Source organism: Drosophila subobscura, chromosome J (assembly GCF_008121235.1).
Source record: "Drosophila subobscura isolate 14011-0131.10 chromosome J, UCBerk_Dsub_1.0, whole genome shotgun sequence".
Lineage (NCBI taxonomy): Eukaryota > Metazoa > Arthropoda > Insecta > Diptera > Drosophilidae > Drosophila > Drosophila subobscura.
In genome coordinates, this window is record NC_048532.1 from 7,970,672 (window position 1) to 7,994,608 (window position 23,937).

The 23,937-nt window shown below is 50.0% G+C and overlaps 3 protein-coding genes across 3 annotated transcripts; 2 read left to right on the forward strand and 1 right to left on the reverse strand.

Moving 5' to 3' along the window:
- The first annotated feature begins 12 nt into the window (after window positions 1–12).
- Window positions 13–12,475, forward strand: LOC117895202. Its single transcript, XM_034802687.1, is given in 8 exon segments — window positions 13–2,471; window positions 7,582–7,751; window positions 7,828–7,901; window positions 10,157–10,357; window positions 10,360–10,667; window positions 10,995–11,164; window positions 11,222–11,301; window positions 11,361–12,475. Coding segments are annotated over 8 exon segments (2,550 nt in total). The 5' UTR covers window positions 13–1,136; the 3' UTR covers window positions 11,573–12,475.
- Window positions 12,476–12,601: 126 nt separating this feature from the next.
- Window positions 12,602–14,117, reverse strand: LOC117895215 (ubiquitin carboxyl-terminal hydrolase isozyme L5). The gene is made up of 2 exons (XM_034802706.1): window positions 13,948–14,117; window positions 12,602–13,845 (listed from the first exon to the last, which is right to left on the reverse strand). Exons 1-2 carry the CDS (start codon window positions 14,021–14,023, stop codon window positions 12,947–12,949), a joined length of 975 nt encoding a protein of 324 aa, XP_034658597.1. The 5' UTR covers window positions 14,024–14,117; the 3' UTR covers window positions 12,602–12,946.
- A 248-nt stretch (window positions 14,118–14,365) lies between these two features.
- Window positions 14,366–23,933, forward strand: LOC117895200 (serine/arginine repetitive matrix protein 2). Its single transcript, XM_034802680.1, is given in 6 exon segments — window positions 14,366–14,993; window positions 15,747–18,864; window positions 18,866–20,977; window positions 20,980–22,527; window positions 22,599–22,757; window positions 22,815–23,933. Coding segments are annotated over 6 exon segments (7,374 nt in total). The 5' UTR covers window positions 14,366–14,868; the 3' UTR covers window positions 23,127–23,933.
- The last annotated feature ends 4 nt before the right edge of the window (window positions 23,934–23,937 follow it).

Consider the following 23,937-nt stretch of genomic DNA (forward strand, 5'->3'; position numbering starts at 1 on the left):
AGACCACCTCGTTTAATTTACCATGGTTCAGCTAGCGTTGTACGTTTTTCGCTCTTCGCTCATTTTCTTTCGTTGTGTGCTTCGGCAATGTCGTGTTTCGGAACGGTGAAAACAGCAACAACAAGATAAGATTTTCCGATTTTCCGTATGGAAGCAGCGGCGGCATTTGTTTTGAAAGTAAAGCAAAAGCGAGCCAGAAAAACGAAATATAAAGAAGCGCCGACAGCGATGAAAGACCGCGCCTCGCCTCGCCTGAATCCAAACGGTGTTTAATGTGCGGCGTGCGAGTGTGTGTGAGTGCAGACGAATATAAGCCAAAAAGGAAGTGAAAATAGTGCAAAAAGAGCTCCCGCATAATAATAATAAAGAAAGCCGAGTAATAATAAAATAGGCAACAAGACAAGGCCCGGGAGAGCAGGCCACCAGACCCCCAAACCCCAAGCAACGACCAGTAATACCAAGGCCCCAAAAGACCAGACCAGTTTCAAAAAAGCCTATTTACAGGGCCTGCCTGCCGCCAGATAGTAGTGTACGTGCGTGTGTTTGTGTCTCGTTATTTGCGTGTGTGTGTGTGTGCTAGAAGAGACCACATACGAGGAGGGAAAGGCAGTTTCAAGGAGCGGAAAGGCAGCGGCAGCGAGCAGTGCGCGAGCAAGCAATAAGAATAATAAATTACACTTTGCTATAATAAGAAAAATTTATACATACCTATACACACACAGCCATACAGACGGGCCAGTGCCCCACACACATGTGCACAAGTAATGCTGGCGTGTGAGTGTGTGTGCACTGCGCTGCTTGTGGAAAATTGTAATAAAATATGAACCGCAGCTAGCCCGCAAAGGAAGCGGAGAGCGGTGCGGAAAGAGTAAAAGAGAGAGATAGAGAAGAAGAGGAAGAGAAGCGGCAGCAAAACGAGAAATCGACTGGAAAACCCACAAAAAAAAAACGAAGGAAAAGAATTGAGTGAAAATATCGAAACTGCATCAAAGAAAAGCAGCTACCACTACTATAATCGTATTCATGTGCCATTTAATTGTTTGGGAAAAGCTTTAAAGGGATATACACCACACTATATCTATAAGACGCAACAGTATTAGCAACACACACAAATATATACCCCCCGCGCGTGCAACATGTCCTGCATATCGAGCAATTTCAGCTCCTTCTTCCTCAATTCGCTCAACGATCCCTCGGAGTTTTCCAAGTACTTGAGCAATGGCGAACTGAAATGCACTCAATTCGAGGAATTTCAAGTGTTTGGCTGCGGCGCAGGCGCATCGTCGGGGCAACAGCCGTCGCTGCAGCAGCAGCAGTTGCAACAACAACAACAACATCTACAGTATTCCCACACACATCTATCCAATGGCTGCGGCACGGATTTCTCCTACGAGGCAGCAGCAGCGGCGGCGTCATCGTCGTTGTCTTCCCATATGCAACGGGAAACCTGCCTGAGTGGTGCGGCCGCCGCCGGCAGCTCAGGTAGCGGTAATCCGACGACGACGTCGAGCACTCACTCGCACACAGCCGCCGCCTTCGTCGCAGCAGAGGCGGGCGTCGCCGCAACGCCGACGTCAGCAGCAGCGTTAGCGGGAGCAGCAGGAGGATCTGTCGCAGGACCATCCCCCGGCAGCAATCGCTGGCCAACGGCGGTGGCCACCCCCAATGGGGGATCGGTATCGGTGCCCCAGCACTTTGATGGTTCCTTCGAGTTTATCAAATATCTGCGCCACTCCACGGACTTTACGCCGGGAACAGCCAGTACCACGCCTAGCGATAGCTCCACAGTAGCAGCTGCAGCAGCGTCAGAGAAGAGCGGCGCCAAGGGACCGGGAGTAGCACTTGCGGCAGTGGCAGGCGCTGGCACACCACCCCCGCCAGCCCAATCGCCCGTGGCCAGTGCGGGGCTCCTCGACCTGGACACGAGTACCTCCCAGAAGTCGCGATCCGCCTCCCGCAAGGTGGCCGCACTTCTCTCCTCCGTTTCGCGCGCTTCCAACAGCCTGGTGGACACAAGCACCTCCGCGCTGGACGTCTTCGATCACGATTCGAAGCAGACCATCTTCGACCTGCAGCACATGGCCTCCAACGGCTCCTCCAACTCAAATGAGTCCTCTCTGGAGCTACTTGCCTTCCCCAACTCCCATTTGAATGCTTCCAACTCAAATACCTCGTCGGAGGGCGCTGCTTGCGGGAGTGCCGGGGAGTTTGGTGGCATTCTGACTGGCGCCAGCTCTTCCTCGACCGCCTCCTCCTCGTCGCACGCACCCAAGCTGCTCGGCAGCTTTGTGATCAAGGAGAACTTCGAGGTGCATCCCTCCCACAAAGTGGAGGAGGGCATCTTCCAGCACATGAACAAACTCCCCTCCAAGAAGAAGGACACGCTCAAGCAGCTGGGCGTCCGATTCACGGGCCAAATGACGTTGACGGACAAATCGATTGTGGTCGAGAATTTCATCAAGTTTTGCGAGGTGAGTAAATGGAAAAGGGAAATGGAAATGGTAGGGGTGGGGTGGGGTGCACAAACTCCTGGCACGGCGGATGTGGGGCTGTGATTGGGCTTGGGGTTGGGCTGGGAACGAGTCAAATTTCGTCCAACTCTGCCATGCATATGCTGCTATTTTTGTAGGGTGTGTGTGTGAGCATGGGTGAGGGATTGTACGTGTATATAGGGAGTTTTCAGCGGGAGACCGCTGACCCCATTTTCATATGCAATTTAAATATTTGCATATGTATATGTATGTACGCATTTATTATGATGGCGAACCCATCGGTAAAACGGTTGCGAGACCATTACCATTTTCACACCCTAAACGAAACTATTTAAGCTTCAAATACTTTCGTATATTTCCACATAGAGCCATGCTACTTATTTCCGCTTGCTGAAAATCTAAGCAGACCTAGTATAGGGGTGCCCATTTTTTTATGGTGTACCCCACGTAACTTCACTTTAAAATTTAAATGTACAATTTGGGGTGATTAAGCTCCTAGATCAAACGGGAAATATCATAATTTTCAGGTTCCCGGATCTAAAGTTCATACTTATCTAATATGCCTCAAGGAACAATGTTGGCTAGCAGATGTTGTGTGATTTTTTGGGTAATATTTCACTGCTTGAAGAACTAAATATTCTGCTCCCCAACTAAACTGAAAATGTTACCCACACGTGTGGAACGTGTGGGGCTGCTAGTTCCCAGTTTGTAGCAACATTATCTGCGATTGTGGATAATGGAAATGTGGTATTAGTTGTAGCTCTGTTTATGTTCGGCATCCCTGTTGAAAGCCGCACTGTGTATTTCGGAAATTCAACCATTTGCAGGTACCCAAAATGCCGAAAATATACATTGGAAATGGTGGATATATTCATAATATAAACATGCACCCTATCCATATCCCCAATACACAGGCGCATTCTCGGCCCATTATGTGGCCCATCCACCCACTCGCACAGAGCCACCCACACCCAAAATGAGGACTCTCTCACACTCACACAAATGTCATTATAAATTGTAATAACAGGAGAAGCAGCAGCAGGGACGCTGGCGTCGCTGTCGACGCTGACTGCAGCCAACCACAAAGTCCGCATACAACTGTAATCATGTGTGCTCCACTGTATGTATGTATGTGTGGCTGGCTGGCTGTGTGGGGGGTGGGTGGCTTGTGTGCGTGTATGTGTAAACTCTTCTAAACACCTATACATGCTCTGGATGGTGGCCGTGGCCGCCCCCGTCCCCTTTCTCCTTTCTTCATACATTTGGCGCCCTTTTCAACACTATGCCAGAGTCAACCCCACAAACCCTCTGCCATGCCATGCTCATTACGCTCGGCTTTATCAGAGGAACGCACACACAAACACACAGACACAGAGAAAAAGCGCCCATCTAGATTTGTCGACCACCACCTCTGGGCACACACACCCACATCTACATAGAAACACTCGCCAAACTATGTACAAAATGGCATTGATGGCATAATACAACAACTACGAACAGAGAGAGAGTGAAAGAGAGAGAGAGAGAAGTAGAGGAAGCAAAGCTCTAACCTTATTTCAACATGGTGTGGGTGTGTGCGGGCAGGGGGAGGTGTGGGGTATATCCGCCTATTACAACATTTTAGTTCTAAGACGCTCTCGCTCTTCCACCTACTTTGCTGCTCCCTAACTCAAAATTTGTGACGCTCTCCCACGTAAGGATTCTCTTGCTCTCTGCCCGCCATCCTGCTCCTACTCTCTCTCTCTCTCTCTTTCCTTGGCTCTCAAGAACTTACTTGGGGAATCCTGCTTATGCCTGCCGCCCCTTCGATGCTCTTCAAACTACCAAGTCGCCTCTGGTGTGTGTAGTTGGTTCGTCGCTCTTTGTGTGTCCGTGGGGTGTGTGGGTATGATTGCGGGTGTGGGGGCAACCCCCAAAAAGCTCAAGGCAGCGAGCAGCCAGGCCAGGCGGTGGGTGGTGCTATTGAGTAATTGTATATTCCCCTCAATACCCCCGCAACTGTCCTTACTTACACACACACGCATACCATCATCAAGTTGCTTGAGGGGATTCCGTGGGGCTGGCTTCCGTTGGATTGTCCGTTGCCTGCTTGGGCATGTCCTTTTCTCACAAAGTCTCTCTGTCCTTGTGTGTGTGTGTGTGTGTGTGTGGATATTTTATCAACACATTTTATACATGTCTCTATCGAAGTGGGTGGGGAACGGAACGGCTGGTCGGTGTGTATGGTGTTTGAAGGCTACTAAGTGCGCATGCAGTCAGCTCTACACACACACAAGTGCATTCCCGTTTGCCTAACTTTGTGTGCTGCCAAGCGTATGTGTGGGTAAAGGACAGCTTACTGCGGGAGTGGCAGCGCCCATGGGGTGGGGTAGGCGGCAGAGCAGGTACAATGTCTCGGGTTCGCACAATTTACGCGCACACACATCCAAAACACACATGGATGGAGGGCATTGATTATAATTTTAAATTATACATACGAGAACATGCATATAGAACATGCATATGTATGTATGTATTGTACATATGGTAACATATTTAACTGTACATGTATCATACGTACTTATGTATTTCTAACATGTAATGTACAACCGTATAAAATATTTAGCTTTTGTGCAACATTTGGGGACATATTAAATTAGTGTTGGCTAACGGGGTTTGTTTGCACATCCTTATGTATATTTTAGAGTGTCCCTGCCGCCTTCCCTCCCTTGTTCCATGGAAATTAGTTGCCTAATTAAAGGGTTGAGGGAACAGTGGGAAATTGACACGCATTCAACGCCCCTTTTGTCACCTGCTCATTACACACTCGCACACACGAAAAAATAAACCTGTTAAGTGGCAGACACATCCACACACAGGAACAGAAAGAAAGAGTGAAAGTGTGAAAATTGCCCCGCCTCCCAAGAACTCCCTGTACGCCACACACAGTGCACAGGCACGCAGTCAGGAGGCAGTCGGGCAGGCAACCCTCGAACAAGAATCAAAAAATCATGGCAGCAACAGCCAAAACACGAACCGTTAAGTTGTTGTTGTTTTGGCCGCTCTCTGTTTTTGTCGCTCTTTGCTCCTGCCCCTGCCCCTGCCCCATTCTCGGTCACATCACGCACAAGCAGTGGGTGTTGCTACAACAGAGGCAACAACAACAATAACAGCAAAAAAGGGAAAACAATTCACACTTGTCTCAATACAAACATGCAACAAAAGCAACAACACACCACAGACAACAACCGCAATCCCGCCACACAAACACACACACACATGCAACCGCCCCACCCGCCCAAACATCACACCACACTCGCACGCTCAGTTCAGAGTGCGACGGCTACGTCACGCACAAACACAAAAACAATGTCTGCCAATAAGTTTGCAAAAAAAAGAACGAAAACGTTACGAAAACAGAAACAGAAAACAGAAGCGAAAGCAAGAACAAAATACCGCAACACATTGCCTTTCTTTTTACTTTTTTTTATTTTGCCGTTTTCCTGCTTCTGTGCTTCTTCTTTTCTGTTTGTTTGACTGCGAAACAGTTAAGCGGCGACCGGCCACACTTGACAGCAGCAGGAGTCGGTCGCCGCCGTCAGCAGAGCAGCAACAGTGCTTCACTTGTCAGCACACCGCACCCACCCCACTCCCCACAGTTGTGTGCTTGTTAATGAGACGTCTGCCCGCTGCTTCCCCCTGTCCACCAGGTGTCGTGCCGACTGTCATCACGGAAAGAGAGTGTTGAGTTGGTTCTGCTCTGTCTGTCTTACTTACTGTCCTTCTCTTTACGCTCTTCTGCCCGACAGCCTGGCCACTTGGAAGTTTAAAGTTTTCGCCTCACACTTTGGTCCTGGTCTTGGATTGGACGTCAGTCCTTTTTGCTCTATTGATTTTTAACATAATCAAAACCCAAAATGTATGCACACACACAAATGTAAAGAGCGGCGTTCATGTATGGACGTGCATACATCCATACATATACTTTGCTGTAGAGGAGAATTGAAGCTCAGTCAGCATTTCGACAGCGTTGCCATGTGTGTACTTAGGAGTGTGAGTTAGTGAGAGAGAGAGCGAGCGGGTTTAGTTTGGGGGTAGGTGGGTGGGTGGCGACGCTGCTGCTGCCATCGTGCTGATTATGAGGATGTTGATAAGTTTCAACGAGGACCGACCCGAGGACACCCGAAGACCTCTAACTGACACACACACACACACGCAAAACCATAGAAACAGAAACAGCCACAGACCTCCATTAAGCTGCTGCGCCTACTAAAGCTAGACAAACACAGACACAACATGCACACTGGCGTATGGTAACCCTTTTTAGAGGGGGGACTGGATTTGGGGGTCTTTTTCAAACATCCTCCGCCCCATTTTATGGGTGTGGGAGTGTGGGTGAGGGGTGTGTGTGGTGTGTGTGGTGGGAAATGGCTTCATTGAAAATGTTGTTTGCTTTTCTATTTGGGTTTGCTTTGCTGCCTTTTCCGCTTCCCTTTTCTGGCCCTATTCTATATTTTTACACTATAAAATATACATTGTAAAGGATGGATGGTTGTATGTTGTGTGTGTGTGTGTGTGGTGGGGCCTGGGCTTTTGCTTTCGCATGTTATTCATGCCCCACACTTGCTCATTCCACTCTTCCGCTCTCTTTCCATTTTCCTTTAGCAAGTTTTTGGCTTTTGTGTAAAATTTTCGTTTTAAACTTTTGCGTTGTACACGAATTATAAGTTTTGATTAGTAGTGGGTAAAGTTTTTCGGGCCCCATGTGTGTGTCTATAAGTTTTGTAGGGGTTGCAGAGAGGTATGGTACGAGTATGTGTGTCTATGTACATTATGTAACCCCAAATATACATACATACATACATACATATGTATGTATATTTATGTGCACCGCAGTCATGGGAATATGCATAGGAAAAGCCTAAAACTAAGGGAAATCAAGCTTGAAAAGGGGTGTGTTATGGGGTGGGGCACAGAGCAAAAAGGTGTTTTTTAGACTAATGGAACTGGTGGTTCGTGGTTGAATGGGGGTAGACATGTAAAACATACTTTCCAGCAGCATTTTAATGACTTACATGACTAAAATCCATACTTTGATCCTATTTTGCAGGAATATGAAATCAAGGATCATCGGCCCTGGCTATCCCTCAATCAGTGTGGCCTGAACAAGCCCGAACAGATCAAATTCGCACGATATTTGGGACAGGGTCTGCCCACGTTTACGCTCTTTTGCATTTATAGCAATTATAAGAATCTGTTTTGCACCAAACGCACAGAAATGTAAGTGTTGATCAACGATTGTGGAACAAGCCCAAAAGCATGCTGTAATTATACCAATTATCCCTGCGATTTTCAGCTACACGAAGGATGGCTACAATCTGCCTTATATACTCGACAAAACCAAGCGCTTCCTGGCCAACACAACAGCTGGTAAGTAAACTAATAGCTGTATATTATATGATACATAAAGTGTAGTGCAAATGCAGCAGAGGGCAGCCCACGAATAACACACACACACACACAGCAGAGAAAAGTGTGTGTTCTCAGGCAGAGTAAAATTAATAACAAAAAAAGAAAACAGAATGTGCTAAATTTTAAAAATACACTCAAAACTAAAAGTGCTTACATTCTTCTCTCTATTCTTTATGATTTCCCTCAATTCTACTTCTACTTTTCATTCACATTTGCATTTTCTGCGTTTCTGTTTCTGTTTCTATTTCTATTTGTCGTGCACTTTCCGTTTTCGGTTCGCTCACAAAATAAATGAACAACTGGGGGGAGAATATGTACCTTCAGAATTGGCTGCCTATTTTTGCGACAAAAATTTCAAAAACTAGAAAATAATCAATTTCTGTCTGTGCCACTGTGCCACAAAAATCGTACAAGAATCATTTTATAATTATTTTTGACTTCAATTTGTTTGTGTTTCCTCTTTCTTCTACTTTATCCACGCATACGCTTTGAATCACTAGGCGAAAATACCAACAACAATAACAACATCCAAAACAACAACAACAACAATAACAGTAACAAGCCCAACACAACAACAGCAACAGCAACATCCACACCGGTCAAACAAACAGAACAGGGACCACCAGGCGACCAACCGCTGGTGTCAGCACCTGCCTCGCCAGCGAAACCCACAGCCTCCACAGTCGCCGCCGCTCTGCCATCTACACCCACACCCACGCCGTTGGTTGGAGCAGTGGGAGTGGGAGGAGCAGCACCAGGAACACCAATACCACGCACAATGGCCGCAACATCAACACCAAGACCGGCGACTCCCACAGGGCCAATAGCGGCGCCGCCTCCAACGACACCGCAACATCTACAACAACAACAACAGCAGCAGCAACAACAACAACAACAACATATGCTGCACCAACACACGCATCCGCATGGCCAGCATCCACACGCGCATCCACATCCGCATCACCTGCAGCCGGGCACACCGACACGTAGCCCAGCGATGACGCCGCAGCATCCACATGCCCCACATCCTCACCACTATCCGCCGCCGCATCCGCATCCCCATGCCCATCCTCATGCCATGCAACATCCCCACTCGCATCACTTTGCCTATGCCCATCCTCAGCACCCGCAGCATCCACAACATCCCCAGCATCCGCAACACCCGCAGCAGCATCATCCGCACTTCTATCCGCACCCACACGCAACACATGTCCAGCATATGGCAGCCATGGGCTACAGCCCGGCGCCGCCACCACAGGCAGGAGGTGGTGCGGCAGGTGCAGGTGCTGCAGGAGGAGGCGGAGGAGCCGGACCGCCAGTGTCCATGTGAGATTGGGGTCGGCGTGGCGCCAAGGGCAGCGGAGGAGGCGCCACCTGTTGACAATCGTAGGCTGTTGCAAGACCACTCCTCTTTCCTCGATCCCTATCCCACCCTTTATCGATTAGAAATTTTAACCAGAAACCTTTTATAAGAACATCGCGTCATAATCTTTAACGCCTTTATGTTTGTTTCGTTTATTTTAGAATAATTTTACAAGCTTTTTGCCAAATTTTATTGAAACTATACAACAAATTTAGTATTATTGTTGTACAACGTTATTATTGTATTTGTTGGACAACGATCGATCATTATTACCCAAAACCCCCCCAAAAAACTATGCAATGTTATTCCTTGAAAAGAGATTATTACTTTTACACACAAACACACACACACACAATCAAACACACACTTAAACACAAACACAAGAACATATAGAAAATCAAGATAACGCTATTTAATATGATTATGATAACAGTATATACGAGTATATATATTTTAGTAAGCCAAGAACAATGATAATATATATGTATATGTATTGTATGTTAAACTAAAGCCAATCCTAACTATATACACCCCCTATAGAGTATATGTATGTATGTATAGTGTACCACATATACATATGTATATGGAAATTGTTTGCAAACACTCACACTCACACACACACAGAAAATATATATATATAGCGGAAAGCGATTGAGAACAAAATCGATTGGATAAAATTGTTGTTTCTTCTTGAGATTTATTGCCTGCCAGTGCGAACCTCTGCATTTGCGCTAAGCCATTAATAATGGGGCGAAAACGGAACGGAATGGGCTGTAAATTTCCCTTCCAAGACGGTGATCGAAGCAAGCCATTGCCTGCTGCCTAACTGTCGCCCCCCTCTCTCTTGTAGACCTCAAGAACATGGCCGCGGCCAATGATGGATCTCTGGAGTTTGCAGCAGCCAACAGTAGCAGCAGCAGCAGCACCAGTGCCAGCGCCAGCACCAGCACCAACCTCATCAACAGCAACAGTAACAGCAGCAGCAGCAGCGGCACCGTGAACCTGTCAGCAGCAGTGGCTGCTAATGCGAACAGCAATTATGTCACAGCGCCGCCACCACTGCCCCTCTGCCACCCACAATGGATCCCCGCTATGTGTGTGGCGCACCGCCGACGCCGGGCTTGCTGCCACCGCCGGCGCTGGGGCCGCCGCCGCGCTCCCTGGAACAGATGATCATCTATGAGAACTTTGAGGTGCACGAGACGCACCGCATCGAGGACGGTGTGTGCACGCACATCAGCCGGCTGCCACCCAAGAAACAGGAGCTATTGAAACAGTTCGGTATACAGAGTAGTGGGCAGCAATGTCTGAGCAATTATGAAAAGTACATACTCATCGAGAACTTCATCAAGTTTTGCAATGTGAGCAAAAGTGTATCGGCGCCAGGCCAGACTCCACAACCTACCACCAACAAAAAAAAAGAAAAGAAAACCCCAACCACCGGCAGGAGGAGGCGGCACTACTGTAGTTTAGCGGAGCTTTGTTCTTTCCCCGAATTGGCTATAACCCAGAGATTGGCATTACTTTTGTGTAGATCAAAATTGCATCATCATTATCTTAGAGAGCATTGAACAAAACTCTTGCCCCCAAATCTCAAAGCAGACGACTATCCTAACATGCATTATCCCTCTTTTGTTTCCGTTTCCGTTTCCCTTTTCCTTTTTCGATTTGCTTCTCATTCTCTACAGGAATATCAGATATCCGATCATCGACCCTTTTTGGACTTCCACGAGAGCGCTTTATCCAAATGTGAACAACTTAAATTTGTACGATATCTGGGCCAGGGGCTATCCAATCTGACGCTAAACAAGATCTATGTGGCATTCAAGGATCTGCTGGGCAACGGCAGACCCGACAAGTGAGTTGCCATTCAAATTGAATGCAATTCTTGTAATTATATTCCAAACTCTTTCAGAGCTGGCATGGAGAGCTATAATTTGGATGTCCTGTTAAAGAAGAAGCGCAAGAATCTCTACAATCGTATGCATGCGGCTGGTAAGCACCAAGGAATGGAATATTGAACGTTAGTTAATGGAATCTCATTGCACTTACAGCTCCCAGCATTGATCTAACCGTCTACGATTCGGTGCAACATCCCCAAGCACAGCCACATCCGCATTCGCATCATTCTGCCTTGAGCACACCACGCCCGCATCATGCTTTTGCCGCCCTAAATGTGGCGACACAGCGCAGTGAAGTATGCAACGAATTGACGCCCGCAGGCTTGCAGTACAGTTACGCCGGAAACGGAAATGGACCACGGTAAAGACGGGCCCAATAGGACCCCCAATAAGTCATCAATAACATATTCATACAAACATACATAAAAAACTTCTTCCTGGAACTGGACCAGTAACTGTTGTGTCTTCGAAACGAACAAGAAAAAAAAACTTAAACCAAAAAACCAAAAGAATTGTTAAGCGAAATCATTGAAAACTAAGTGCTAAATTAACCAAGGAAATTAGATATCAGAGACACTAGTAAAATTAGGCTAAATGTTAACAAAAGATTTAACTTAAATCGAATGAAATTCAATTAAGCCAAAACCCGACAGGCAAAATGGAAATTACTAAAGAAACTCAGATGTAAGCTTATTTATACTCAAGGTAAACCACTATACAACTATACTTACGAGAGTATACACACACATATTATATACAGTATAGGACATACATACATATATTTCTGTAGTTGCCATAGCGCTTCTGGGTGCAGCCAAATTCTGTCCAGAACAGAACAGAAGTGAACTATACCCGAATCGGTACAATATACACATAAATACATATTAGCTTCGGTTTCCAGCATCTCAACCCCATGAACCCTGCCCTCCCCAGCCTCCTGTCCAGCAGTAGTGGATGGTTTAAGCCTAGTCTCTAAGTGCAAACAAAAAACACCAAAAATATGATCAAAACTAAAACAAAGAACGACCTCCTCCCAAAATGAAAGTTCCCTAAATATGACGCAAGCTACGAGTAACAAGTAGATCAAACCTAGCTGGTAAGAAGAGACAAATTTTTAGAGTAGATTACGATCGAGTGGAAGCACAGATGATTAACTAAATATTCCTATATACATACAATATACATATACATACAGATATATACAACAAGCAGCATCAAAATTTCAAAAAGGAAAACGAAACGAAAAATCAAACGCAGAATAAAACCAACAAGGCATAGCAATTGTAAAAAAATATATATACGGAACGTAAAATACCAAACCAAATATATTCTATACGAGAAAAGGCAATTACAATTGTTGTTTACATTCATTTACGTTATGTTAGCAAAATTTCATTTTTATTAATGCGATTTATTTAAATTTTTCACTATATATTTAGCTTAACCCTGGAACGGGCTGTATGTACTGTACGATTACTAGCAGAGAAGAGAGATATATTTAGGATAGCTCAGGAGCGTTTATAAAAATTAAAGTACAGTCGAAGGCAGTTCAAGACCCTAACTACTATCCAGCTAAAGATGTAAGTGTAAGTGTAAGTGTTTTCCTTTGTTGCTTTCATTCATTCTTAATTGTTTAAACGTTTGTGTTTTTATTGAAATCGCAGCAATTTTGAATTGCATTTAACTGGCTGTTCTGTTCTATCCAAGAGAGATAAGCTATAGTACTTTTTTAAATGCTTTTAGTTGGACTCCTTTTTGCGTTGCGCCTGCTCGCGTTCCAGCGCCCGCTGCTTGGCCTTCTCGTAGATGGGCATCAGCTGGCCGGTCTCGCCCAGCATTTTCAGCAGCTCCACGATGAAGGGCAAGTAGTTGTGTTTGCGACGCACGTTCTCCACCTTGTAGCGCTTCTTCTTCTGGATCTCGTACTGGATGTAGGAGCGCAAGCTGCTGATTTCAGTCTGACGATCTTCCTCCGTGTCCATGGCATCGGCAGCTGGGTTGAGCAGCTTGTCTATCTGCTTCTCGTAGATGCGCTGACGGTCCGAGATCAGGGCCATCAGATTGAAGTGGATCTCACCGTCGCTGTAGCGCTGCATGCGCTTCTCAATGATTGGGCGCACCACATCGATCCAGTTTTGGTCCGGCTTAATCTCGCCGAGATCAATGGGTCCCTCGCGAAGGCCATCCAGCTCGTACAAACGTCCTTTGATGGGGACATAGCCCACAAAATGGTACAGATCCTCGTCCTTGCTCTGGTTCTTCATGTCCAGCTCAAAGAGGGTCTGCCGGGCAAACGAGTTGTGCACTGTGCGTATCTGCGAGGCATTGCTCAACGTCAGTCCCTTGTTGTAGGGATCGAAGCACTGGCAGAATTCCTTGAAGTTGGTCAGCGTCTCGCCCAGCTTGATGTCCTCGTGTTCCAGGTTCATCAGCAGACTGAGAATGGCCTGTGTGGCGCAGGCATTGTTGATCACTTGCTTGGCAAAGAATATATCATCCTTGTCCAGCACCACCTTGCCAGCGGGCTCGTCCTCCTGCACCCATTTGAATAGAAATATCAATCCGTGTATGGGCTCCAGGTTCTTGAACGATTCACTGTCCAGGCTCCAGATCTCCTCCACCTGAGCACCATCGCAACCTGGCAATTCGAGAATTTTGCAATTAATACTTGATTGGCGCTGCCGGCGCGTCGGTATGCATCCGCGGCGTCCCGAAAAGCGCGGCCAATTGAACAACTTACCAAATTCGCGTATCAGTTCCGTGAACACGCCCGGATCGCTCTCAATGAGACACCAGTTGCCAGCACCTTCGCCCATATTTATTTGGTTCTTATTTACTTGCCCTTATTTGCCAATTTAACCACAAAAACGCTTCTCCCTCTGTTTGCTAGCAATTTTTGTCAACTCACAGAATTCGGAGAAGGTTGCCAGAAACCAGGAAGTGTTTGGTAGAGGTGGGATGCTCACATTGACTATCGAATGCCGTTTCATTATGGAATGCGAATAAGTAGATCAGCCAAAATGTTGGCCCACAATCTTCTCATCATCGTTCCATACTCATCTAAGCATTTTGTATTGTTTAAACAATTTGCGAATTTTATAAAAACATCGACCACTTTCTCACCGCTAATCATCTGGCCTTTTTTCGACAGAGTGGCAGCCCCTTGCTTGTCCGCCATGACACAAAGCAAAAAGCGGTGGAAGAAGCAGCAGCGAAACGAAAAAATATGTGCAAGCAAATCTCACGAAAGAAAATGAAATTTACTGCACTTGCAGTTTGTGAAATGTAAACGAATAATGTGTATTCGAGAGACGAGACAATAATACGTATTTGAGTGCAATTTTTACTTGTCCCCCAACCAACTGAATGCGTGAAAAATGAAGCGAAAATACGATATCAATTGCGTGCTGCAGCAGAAGCAGCAACAAAATCTGTGTTTGTTGTAGCTATACATGTATATATATATGTACAAATATATACATAATAAAAAAGAGAGTCCGGCGGAAAATTGGCAATTGAGTTTATGCAAATGAGAAACTACAGAGCGCCCCGCAAATAAGTTCCGACCGCGTGCATAAATTAATTCAAAGTCAGATCCGCGCGCCACACACGAAAAGTGTGAAGGAGGTGAGAGAAAGAGGCGCGAAAAATTCGCAACAAAATGGTTGTCTCAAAAGACAACAAGCGTCGCCGCAAGGAGACGGATACTCCGCCACCAGCTGCCGCGGCAACGGCATCCGCGGCTGCTGCCGCTGCTGTGGAGTCATCACCCGAAATGCCCAAGAGGTGAGTGTCTCCGTCTGGTCCCTCTATCAGGTGCGGTGCTGCTGCCACAACACTCACTCAATCTATTGTTGTTGCAAATTGAGTTTGATCATAAATACATATGTATGTATTTACGTCAGTGTACGTGTACGTGTGTGCCTGTTCGTGTGTAATCCAATAGAGATGACGTCGCAGGGCCCCTGGAAGTAGTGTGAGATTGTGTGCGGGTGCGGGTGGGGGAGTGTGAGTATGAGGCGTAGATGGGGCACTGGACTCCGCAGTTGTATAAGCAAAAGCGTCAACATCGTGTCGTGGCGGTGTTGTTGCTGTTGTTGCCGTCTAGCTATTGCTGCTGAAGGGGTGTTTCGCATCGCTCTGGGTGGCAAGTGGGTGGGGAGCAGGCATTCAGTCTCGCCCAGGCAGGTGGAAGAGACAGTGGACAGTCGCTAAGTGGTACTTTAGAACACACAATTAAAATGTAGGCAATTTATCTGTATCTGCTTTTAGTGGAAAATTGATTAATTCAACCAGCTGTTTAGCCTTAATTTGGATGAATGCCCTGAATCCCGTTGTTCCCTCATTGCCTGTGTCCACTGTACCTGCATGTGTGTGTGTGTGTAATTCAATGCTTTGTTTCTTTGATTTTGGCCTGAAATTAATATTTACCTTCGTAATTGTATATCAAATTGCATTTGTGTCCAATTAAAATGTACTCATACTATTTCCATTCTCCCATTTCCCCTCTCTCTCTGTCTCTTTCTCTGTGTCTTGCAGAACCAAGGTGCAGGCCCAGCGGAAGTTCGCCCAGGGCCAGAGTGCGCCCAGCAGCTCGTCAAGTGGCATCATGGCCTACAGCAGCGTGGTGGCAGCAGCGGCTGGCGCTGGATCTGGAGCCGGAGGAGCAGGCACTGGGCCAAGCACTTCGGGTGCAGAGAGCACGCAGCCGCCCATCGAGATACTGCCCAACAAGTGTCCCAAGCCGCAGGATTTTCTCACGTTTCTATGCTTTCGCGGCACTCCCGCTCTGCCCGCTCATCTCGACTATCTCAATCAGGGCAAGTCCAAGGATCCCAAAGAATCCGATGCAACGACTACAACTCCGGCCCACAACAACAACAACAATAATAGCAACAGCAACAGCAGCAAGAAGGCACCGAACAGTCGAGCGGTCAACAACAAGAAGAAACGTGGCAGGCCGGCCAAGGGGGCGGCGGCAGCAACGAAGAAGGTAGAGCCAGAGGTTGAGCCGGAACCACAGCCACAAGCAACGACTGATAAGTCATCAGCAGCAGCAACCGCAGCAGCAGACAAAGCAGCAAGTGATAAACCCAATCTCATACCAGCAGCAGGGGCACCAACGACAGCGACAACGACGACGTCAACAACTCCGCTGCTTCCCGGAGCTGTGCGGAAGCGAGCCGAAGTTGTCACCGATGGCAATCGACGTGGCGCCAGGGGCAGGGCAGCACAGGAGAACAACAGCCTGGCTGCCGCCACAGGAGACACCACGAATAAGCGTCGTTCAAACCGTTCCAGCACCAAGGAGAGCAAGGCCATAATCGATGATCAGGCGGATTCGGATGAGCTGGAGGATGGCCATGACGAGGAGGAGGATGACGATGAATACTTTTCAGCCCATGATGCCACCTCCCGCAATGGGGATGAGGCCTCAAAGGAGGGCCCAACGAAAGCAGAGCCAGCCAAAAGGGGGAGACCCGCAGCAGGAGCCGCCAAGAAGCCATCATCGGAGCCTTCGTCCGTTGCCGTGGCGGAGATTGCGCTCCGGGAGAAGGGTCCCGTGAAGCGGGTGAGACAAAGGGAATCACCCATATTTATACCCTCGCCAGAGTCCTCTGGCCGTATGACGCGTCAGCGGGCTTTTTTCGAGCCTGTCAAAGTGCCGCCGCAGCAGGAGGAGCCCGAAAAGGCGAAAGAAGACTCCAAGAAGAAGAAGGAAATGGATTCAGAGGCGTCCAAGGAAGCGAAGGAAGAGTCAGAGCCAGAACAGGAGCCAGCCAAGCAGCTAAAGGAGACAAAGGAGAAGACAAATTCTAGTATTTATGCCAAAGAAGCCAAGCAGAAGCAGCAGCAACAGCAGCAGCAGCAGCTGGAGAATGGCGACAGTCAGCACAGCTCCGGCAACAAGGGCAAAAAGAGTTTGAACGTCTTCGACTTCAGTTCCGACGATGAACAGCCGCTGGCCAAGTCCATTAAGCTGAAGAAGGGCGCCAAGGGAGCCAGTCCCAAGAAGGGGAATGCCGCTGCGGCGCCTCCAGCAACGGCCAGGAGTCGCAAAGCGGCCACCAAGAAGCTGGACAAAGAGAAGGAAAAAGAGGAGGAAAAGGAAAAGGAGAAAGAGAAAGATGTTGTGATGGCAGCAACAAACGCAGCGACAGCCGAGCCCAGCAAACGCGGTGCGGGCAAGGCGGGCAAAAAGAAAGCCGAGGATCCACCAGCCGATGAACAGGATCTGGCGCCACCCTGCCCAAAGAAAGCCACGACAAATGCCCGCCCGGGACGTAAGTCAGCCAAGAGCAAAGCCGCAGTCGAAGAAGCAGCCGCTGTTGAGGTGAAACCGCAGCCACAGCGATCGCAGCGACCCTCAAGGAAGACCAAGGAGGCGGCGGCCATCTATATGGGCATCATTGGCCACAAGCTGCAGATGGCCGACGACGATGATGATGATCTGTCGCTGAGCAGCTTCCCGGACATACCCAATGTCAAGGAGATGGAAAAAATGGAGAAGGAGATCAAAAAGAATGCGGCGGGAAAGTTGAACGTGCCCGAGGCGACGACGGTGCCAACGGCAGGTAAACAATCGCGAAAGCCGTCGCCCAAGCCACCTCAAAAAGGGGAAGCAGCAGGGACAGCAGCTGGATCAGCAGCTGCTGTGTCTGAAGTGCCCCGTGCAGATCCACCTTCCCCTCCCGAGTCGGAGGAGGAAAAGCCACCGCCTCCGGCCAGACGTGGTCGACCCCCGAAGCAGGGAAGGGCAGCGGCTGCCGCACCCGCCAAACCCCCCATCGAGGGCATGCTCGTGAAGAAGGGTTCGCTGACAAAGATGAGCGAACAGGCGAAGCCCAAAGCCAAGTCCGAACAGTCAAAGGTCAACTCCGACGAGGAGGAAGACTTTCTAATCAACGAGGAGCTGAACGAAACGAAGCGCAATCTGGAGAAGAGTTTCAGCGACTCGGATGATGAGCCACTGGCCATCAAGGTGCCGTGTGTGCCCAAAGGCAGCAGCCAGGAGAAGGATAGTCCATTGCCGGTGGCCGCCAAGCTGTCAGCCACCACGCCCCACCGCCCAACAGCAAAGCTACCTGCAGTTCCAGCTGCCAGCACAGCGACAGCGACAACCTCAGCGGCGGTTCTGCCATCGGTGGTCGTGCAATCGATGCAGATCCAGGCGCCCATCATTCCCCCCTTGACCACACAGCAGCTGTCGATGCTGCCGCTGACCACGAAGGCAGCAACGCCAATGATAACGCCAACGCTGACAGCACTGCCCCTGCCAAGTGGCATCCAAGTGGCGGCAGCCAATTGCATCTCCATTCCCCCGTTGAACTATACCCCGCTGAAGGCCATGGAGAAGAAGTCGCCGGTGCCGACATCAAAGATTCTCAATGTTCCCGCCACGTATGCGCTGCCCGGTGGCAGTGCGGCCGCCGCTGTGGCTGTGGGCTTCCAAAAGACATCCTCGTATCTGCCGCAGGCATCGCCGCATTACCATTCCGGCTATGTGCGACCCCCACCGACGCCCTCGCATCCCTTTGGCTCCGGGGGAGGGCCGTCTGGCAGCAAGACTCCGGCACAGGGCTCGTCCACGTCATCGCCACTGAAGTACCAGACACCGCCAACCACCTATCCACCACCCATTGAGGCCTACCAGTGCCCCTAAGATCAATCCGAACTTTCTGACGCCGAAGTACGAGCGGAGTCCACTGCCACCCCGATCCTCGGCCTCCAGTAACTTTCCCACACCCTCGCCGGTGAAGTTTCTGCCCACGCCAACGTCCACAACGGTAGGAACAGGCACGGGCACGGCCTCCTCGTCGGCCACCAAAAGCCCCCTGGCACCGCCAACGCCTGCCACGCCGCCAGTCGTGACATCCGCCAGCCAGCCAGTGGTGTTGCAGACGTCCAGCCTCAGTTTGAGCACAGCCACAGCACCGACGCCCAGTCCGGCACCCGCGCCCGTGGCCTCAACGTCTGCGGCGGCCGCACAGCAAGCCAGCGGAGCAGCGGCAGGAGGAGGCGCACCAACGTCAACGCCAACGCCACCGCCTGCCCACAGCAACAGCAATGCGGGGGGCAGTGGCGATCCCCTGAAGGATGAGATTGGCAGCATTCTGGCGCAGGCCACGCTGATGCCCAGCAAGGAGGAGTCCGGCAAGATCTTTGGCATAGCCAGCGTGAGCCTGGCCCAGAGCTCGGGCCCCGACAACACCAAGTGCACGCTGGGCAAGTGCGGATCCATACACAAGCCCGTGCTGGGCCCAGTGGTGCCCACCGAGGGGTACTTTGGGGATCAGCTGACCAGCAAGGAGCGGCGCAAGGCCAAGGTGAATATGACGCACGAGCAGATACAGAAGTGGCTGATGGAGTGCTCCTCCAATCCGGACGAGATACTCCAAGACGATCTGGACGATGATTTTGATGACAATATGCGGGTGCAGCAGTCCACCACGCCGCCACCGACGCGGGATGAGAAGGAGCTGAGCGCCAGCTTCTCATCCTCGTCGAAGAACACGCGGGGCGGAGATCTGGGCAAGAGCGAGAGCGCCTGGTCGGCCAAGGGGCCCTCGTTGAAGGCCACGCCCGTTGTGGTGACGCCCTCCAGTCGCAAGGAGCAAGAGCAGGCCGACTGTGATGTCCTGGACTGCGAGAAATCATCGACGCCAGTGAATCTCACACAGAAATCGGATGCAGCGGCGGACAAGGCAGCAGCTCCGGACAAGAAATCGGTGATGGAGCGCAAGACCAAGGAATCTGTTCGATCCAGGGCTCCTCCTCTGCCTCGTAGTGCTGCCACCACGCCCTCAACGCCCACACCAACACCCACTCCTGTGACGCCCACCAAGAGCACGCCACCAACACCGCCGCCGCCTGCCAGCAGCCAGCAGAGAGGTAACAAGGGGAAAAAGAATGCCACAGCAGCAGCGGCCGCAGCAGCAGCAGCTGCAGTCTCTCCCGCACCGCTACCTCCACCCACGCCGCCCACGCCCAAGCGGACGCCAGTGTACAATCAGAAGGGCAACAAGGCCGCGGCACAACAGCAGGCGGAGACGAAGCAGCCGCCACCTGTGGCTGCACCCGTGACGGCAAAGCGCGGAAGCGAATCTATTTATGCATTTGGCAAGGAAGAGGAGATCCCAGCAGGCACCAAGCCAGGCAATCGACGTCGCGTAGAGCCCACTCCAACGCCACCGCCAGCGTCTCCGGCACCAGTGCCGAATGCATTGAGCGAGCGATCGCCGACAAAGAAGCGAGCGGCAGCTGCTGCAGCGGCCACCGCCGTTCAACTCACGCTCAGCCCCACCGAGAACTGCAAGATTGAGGGATCGAAACCCAAGACAGGAGCGGGCAGAGCAGCCAAGAAGCAGCAGCAGCAGCAGGTGGCTCCACCTCCGCCAGTTGCAGCAGTGGAACCGAGCGGCGACTCGGATCCCGAGGGAGCCACTTTCTACATACCCCTGCAGGGAGCGGGTGTCGGTGGCGGTGGCGACGGCGGCATCCAAGGTGTGGCCGTCAAGCTGGGACGCGAGGGACCCGACGGACCCAACCAGAAGGTGGTGATGCAGGCGACGCTGGTGACCAAGGCCCAAATGGACACCAATTCGAAGCCGCTGCCCGAGTCGATGAACACGAATGAGCTGGTGAAGACGCTGTTCCATGCGGCGTCCAACAATGATGCCGCCTCCACAACCAGCCTGAAGAGTCTGCCCAAGGCTAGCACCTCAGCGGCAGCTGGAGGTGGAGGTGGAGTCGCTGGCGGAGTGGGTGCCCCTCGAGTCTGGTGCGCGTTAATTCCAATTCGTCGCTCTTCTCGGGCTCTGCCAAGTCACGCACAGCGGCCCAGACGAGCTCCACGGCGGCGGCTGTGGCCAAGAAGTACAAGGATGACACGCCCATCAAGATGGCCAATAATACAGCCTTTCCCAGGCACGATGATCCCACCCAAATGGTGGAGGCACCCATATTCCGTCCGACGGAGAAGGAGTTTGCCGATCCCATTGAGTTCATTGAGCGGATTACACCGATTGCGGCCAGATTTGGGATCTGTAAGATCATTCCACCGGCCAGCTTCAAGCCAGAGTGTCGCATATCGGACGAGATGCGCTTCACGGCGTACAATCAGTACGTGCACAAGATGCTGCATCGATGGGGGCCCAGTGCCAAGGAGTTGAGTGCCATCAAGAAGTACCTGGCCACCCAGAGCATTACGATGAATCATCCGCCCTGGATTGGTGGCATGGAGGTGGATCTGCCGCGACTCTATCACACCGTGCAGGAACTGGGCGGCCTCAAGGAGGTCATCGAGAAGAAGAAGTGGTCGCGGGTGGCCGAGGAAATGTGCATACCGAAGCTGGCACAGGATCGGGTGACCAAGCTGGATGACATCTACTGCAAGTACCTGTTGCCCTACGACACCCTGTCGCCGGCGGAGCGCCAGAAGCTGTTCGACGAGGTCGAGGCTGACTGGGCCAAGCGGGAGGCCAGAGCCAGACGGAATGCGGATCGATTTGTCAACACAGAGAGCGTCTCGAACGAAGAGGATGATCTGAGCAGCGACGAGGATGAGGAGTCGGAGGAGGAGATCGATGGCGTGTCCATGGAGTGCATTGTCAAGGGCAGGAGCATGCCCCTCAGCCAGTTCTATCGCATTGCCCGGAACACCATGGCCCTGTGGTTCAAGAGCACCGATCCCACCGTCAACGAGGTGGAGGCCGAGTTCTGGCGCCACGTCGCCGTCCGCGACAGTCATGTGTGTGTCCATTCGGGCTCCATTGACAGCTCCGGCTGGGGCTATGGTTTCCCCAGTCCCGGTCCCAAGGGCAAGGGCTCCAACTACGCCCGTCATCCGTGGAATCTCAAGGTTCTCACCAACAATGCTGGCTCGGTGCTGCGTTCGCTGGGACCCGTGATGGGCGTCACCGTGCCCACCCTCCACGTGGGCATGCTCTTCTCGGCCTGCTGCTGGTATCGGGATCCGCACGGGCTGTCCTGGATTGAATATCTTCACACGGGTGCCTCCAAGCTGTGGTACGGCATACCCGACGATCAGAGTGCCAACTTCAGGTCAGCCCTCACTTCGCTGATCCCAACCCACTGCCAGAACAAGACCATTTGGCTGCCCTGCGATACGGTGATGGTGCCGCCGCATATGCTCACGGATCGCGGAGTGTCTCTGTGCCGCATCGAGCAGAAGCCGGGCGAGTTTATTGTGGTCTTTCCGCGGGCCTATACCTCCAGCCTGGCCACCGGCTATGTGGTCTCGGAGAGTGTCTATTTCGCCACCATGTCATGGCTGGATTTGGCCAAAGATGATTTCAGGGTAAGTCTCCCCTATGGCTTATCAATCACCAATCAATGCTAAACGATTTTATCTCATATTGCTTTGTCCAGGACATCCATGAGAGCTGTGAGCCAGCGATGTTCTCGCTGGAGCAGCTGCTGTTCGCTTTGGGCTATGATCAGCGCGTCAACTCCGATACCCTGCATCAAATGCTGCCCATGCTGAACGAGGTTTGTGAGAAGGAGTCTGCAGCGCGAGAGCAGCTTAGAGTGAGTATTCCCAGCAAAGTTTTCTCGAATTTCCTTCATTTAAAATTAAAATTGCAGGCTGCCGGCGTAACATCCACCGAAAAAGTGCAGGCGGAAAAGGGCCAAAAGGCAAAGAAGCAACAACAGCCGCCGCACAAGTCCATCGAAAGTGAATGCGATCTCTGTCGTGCCAATCTGTACATATCCATGGTACGGACCGAGGACGGTAACGTCTACTGTCTGCAGCATGCCCTAAAGAACCTCAACAATGGCAACATCCAAGCGAAGCAATGCAAGCTGATTTACGCATACAACGTGGATGACATACAGCAGTTGATACGCCAGCTGCAGGAGAAGATACACCACAAGGCGGCCGTAAAGAAAAAGTAGCATCGTCGGCGTCGTTACTAATCTGGCGGCGCTACACCCACAGATAGATACAGATATATCCCTGCGGCAAATAGAAGGAAAAAGACGCTGTGTTGTACATAGACTTTAAAATAAAACGAGAAACAAAATGATGTATACGCATGTGATTCGCCAGGCCCACAAATCGCCACAAAACGGATATACATATACGATTTATCTCCCAGTTAATCAGACACTAACTGACACAATTACTAACTGTAAAATAAGAGAGAGGAGAGGAGAGAATCATTTAGATTTCAATGTGTGGCAATGCTTTCAATTTATCTAGTTTATACATTATACGATTTAAGAAGTTTTGCAATGAGTTTTTTGTGTGTTTCCATTTTGAATTTGTAGTTTTTTTGTTACCCCTTATCCCTCCCGACCCTGAGAAATGTTATTAACACCGGCCCTACCCCCCACCTTTTGTGTTATTGTATATATAGTAGAGACAGCCCCTAGTGTATGTGTAGTTAGCTTTTGGATTAAGTCGGGGAGAATCAATCCTCAAAGAATGGATAATGCTAACATGTTGCAATTTATACTACCTTTTATACGATTAAGCTAACTTTAATTACCATAGCATCTCCAGACACAATCCCCCAGCGTAGTCCTAGAATCACAACTAACGAAAGCTAAAGTTACTATCACGAATCGAAGCAGAAAACATTTAACTAAAGACAAAAGCCTAGCCCTAGCCCCCACAATACAGACAGTACTACAATTACTTTTCATTCAACCAAAAAACAAGTGAAACGAAGCGGCAATTTCATGAATGAAATAAGAGAAGAGA

What these genes read in the sequence shown, in the direction of transcription:
- LOC117895215 (XM_034802706.1), bottom strand. Translation starts at nt 14,023, where the DNA reads ATGGGCGAAGGTGCTGGCAACTGGTGTCTCATTGAGAGCGATCCGGGC. An exon ending in GGAACTGATACGCGAATTTG is followed by an intron (nt 13,846 to 13,947) that starts GTAAGTTGTTCA and finishes TCGAATTGCCAG; the next exon opens with GTTGCGATGGTGCTCAGGTG.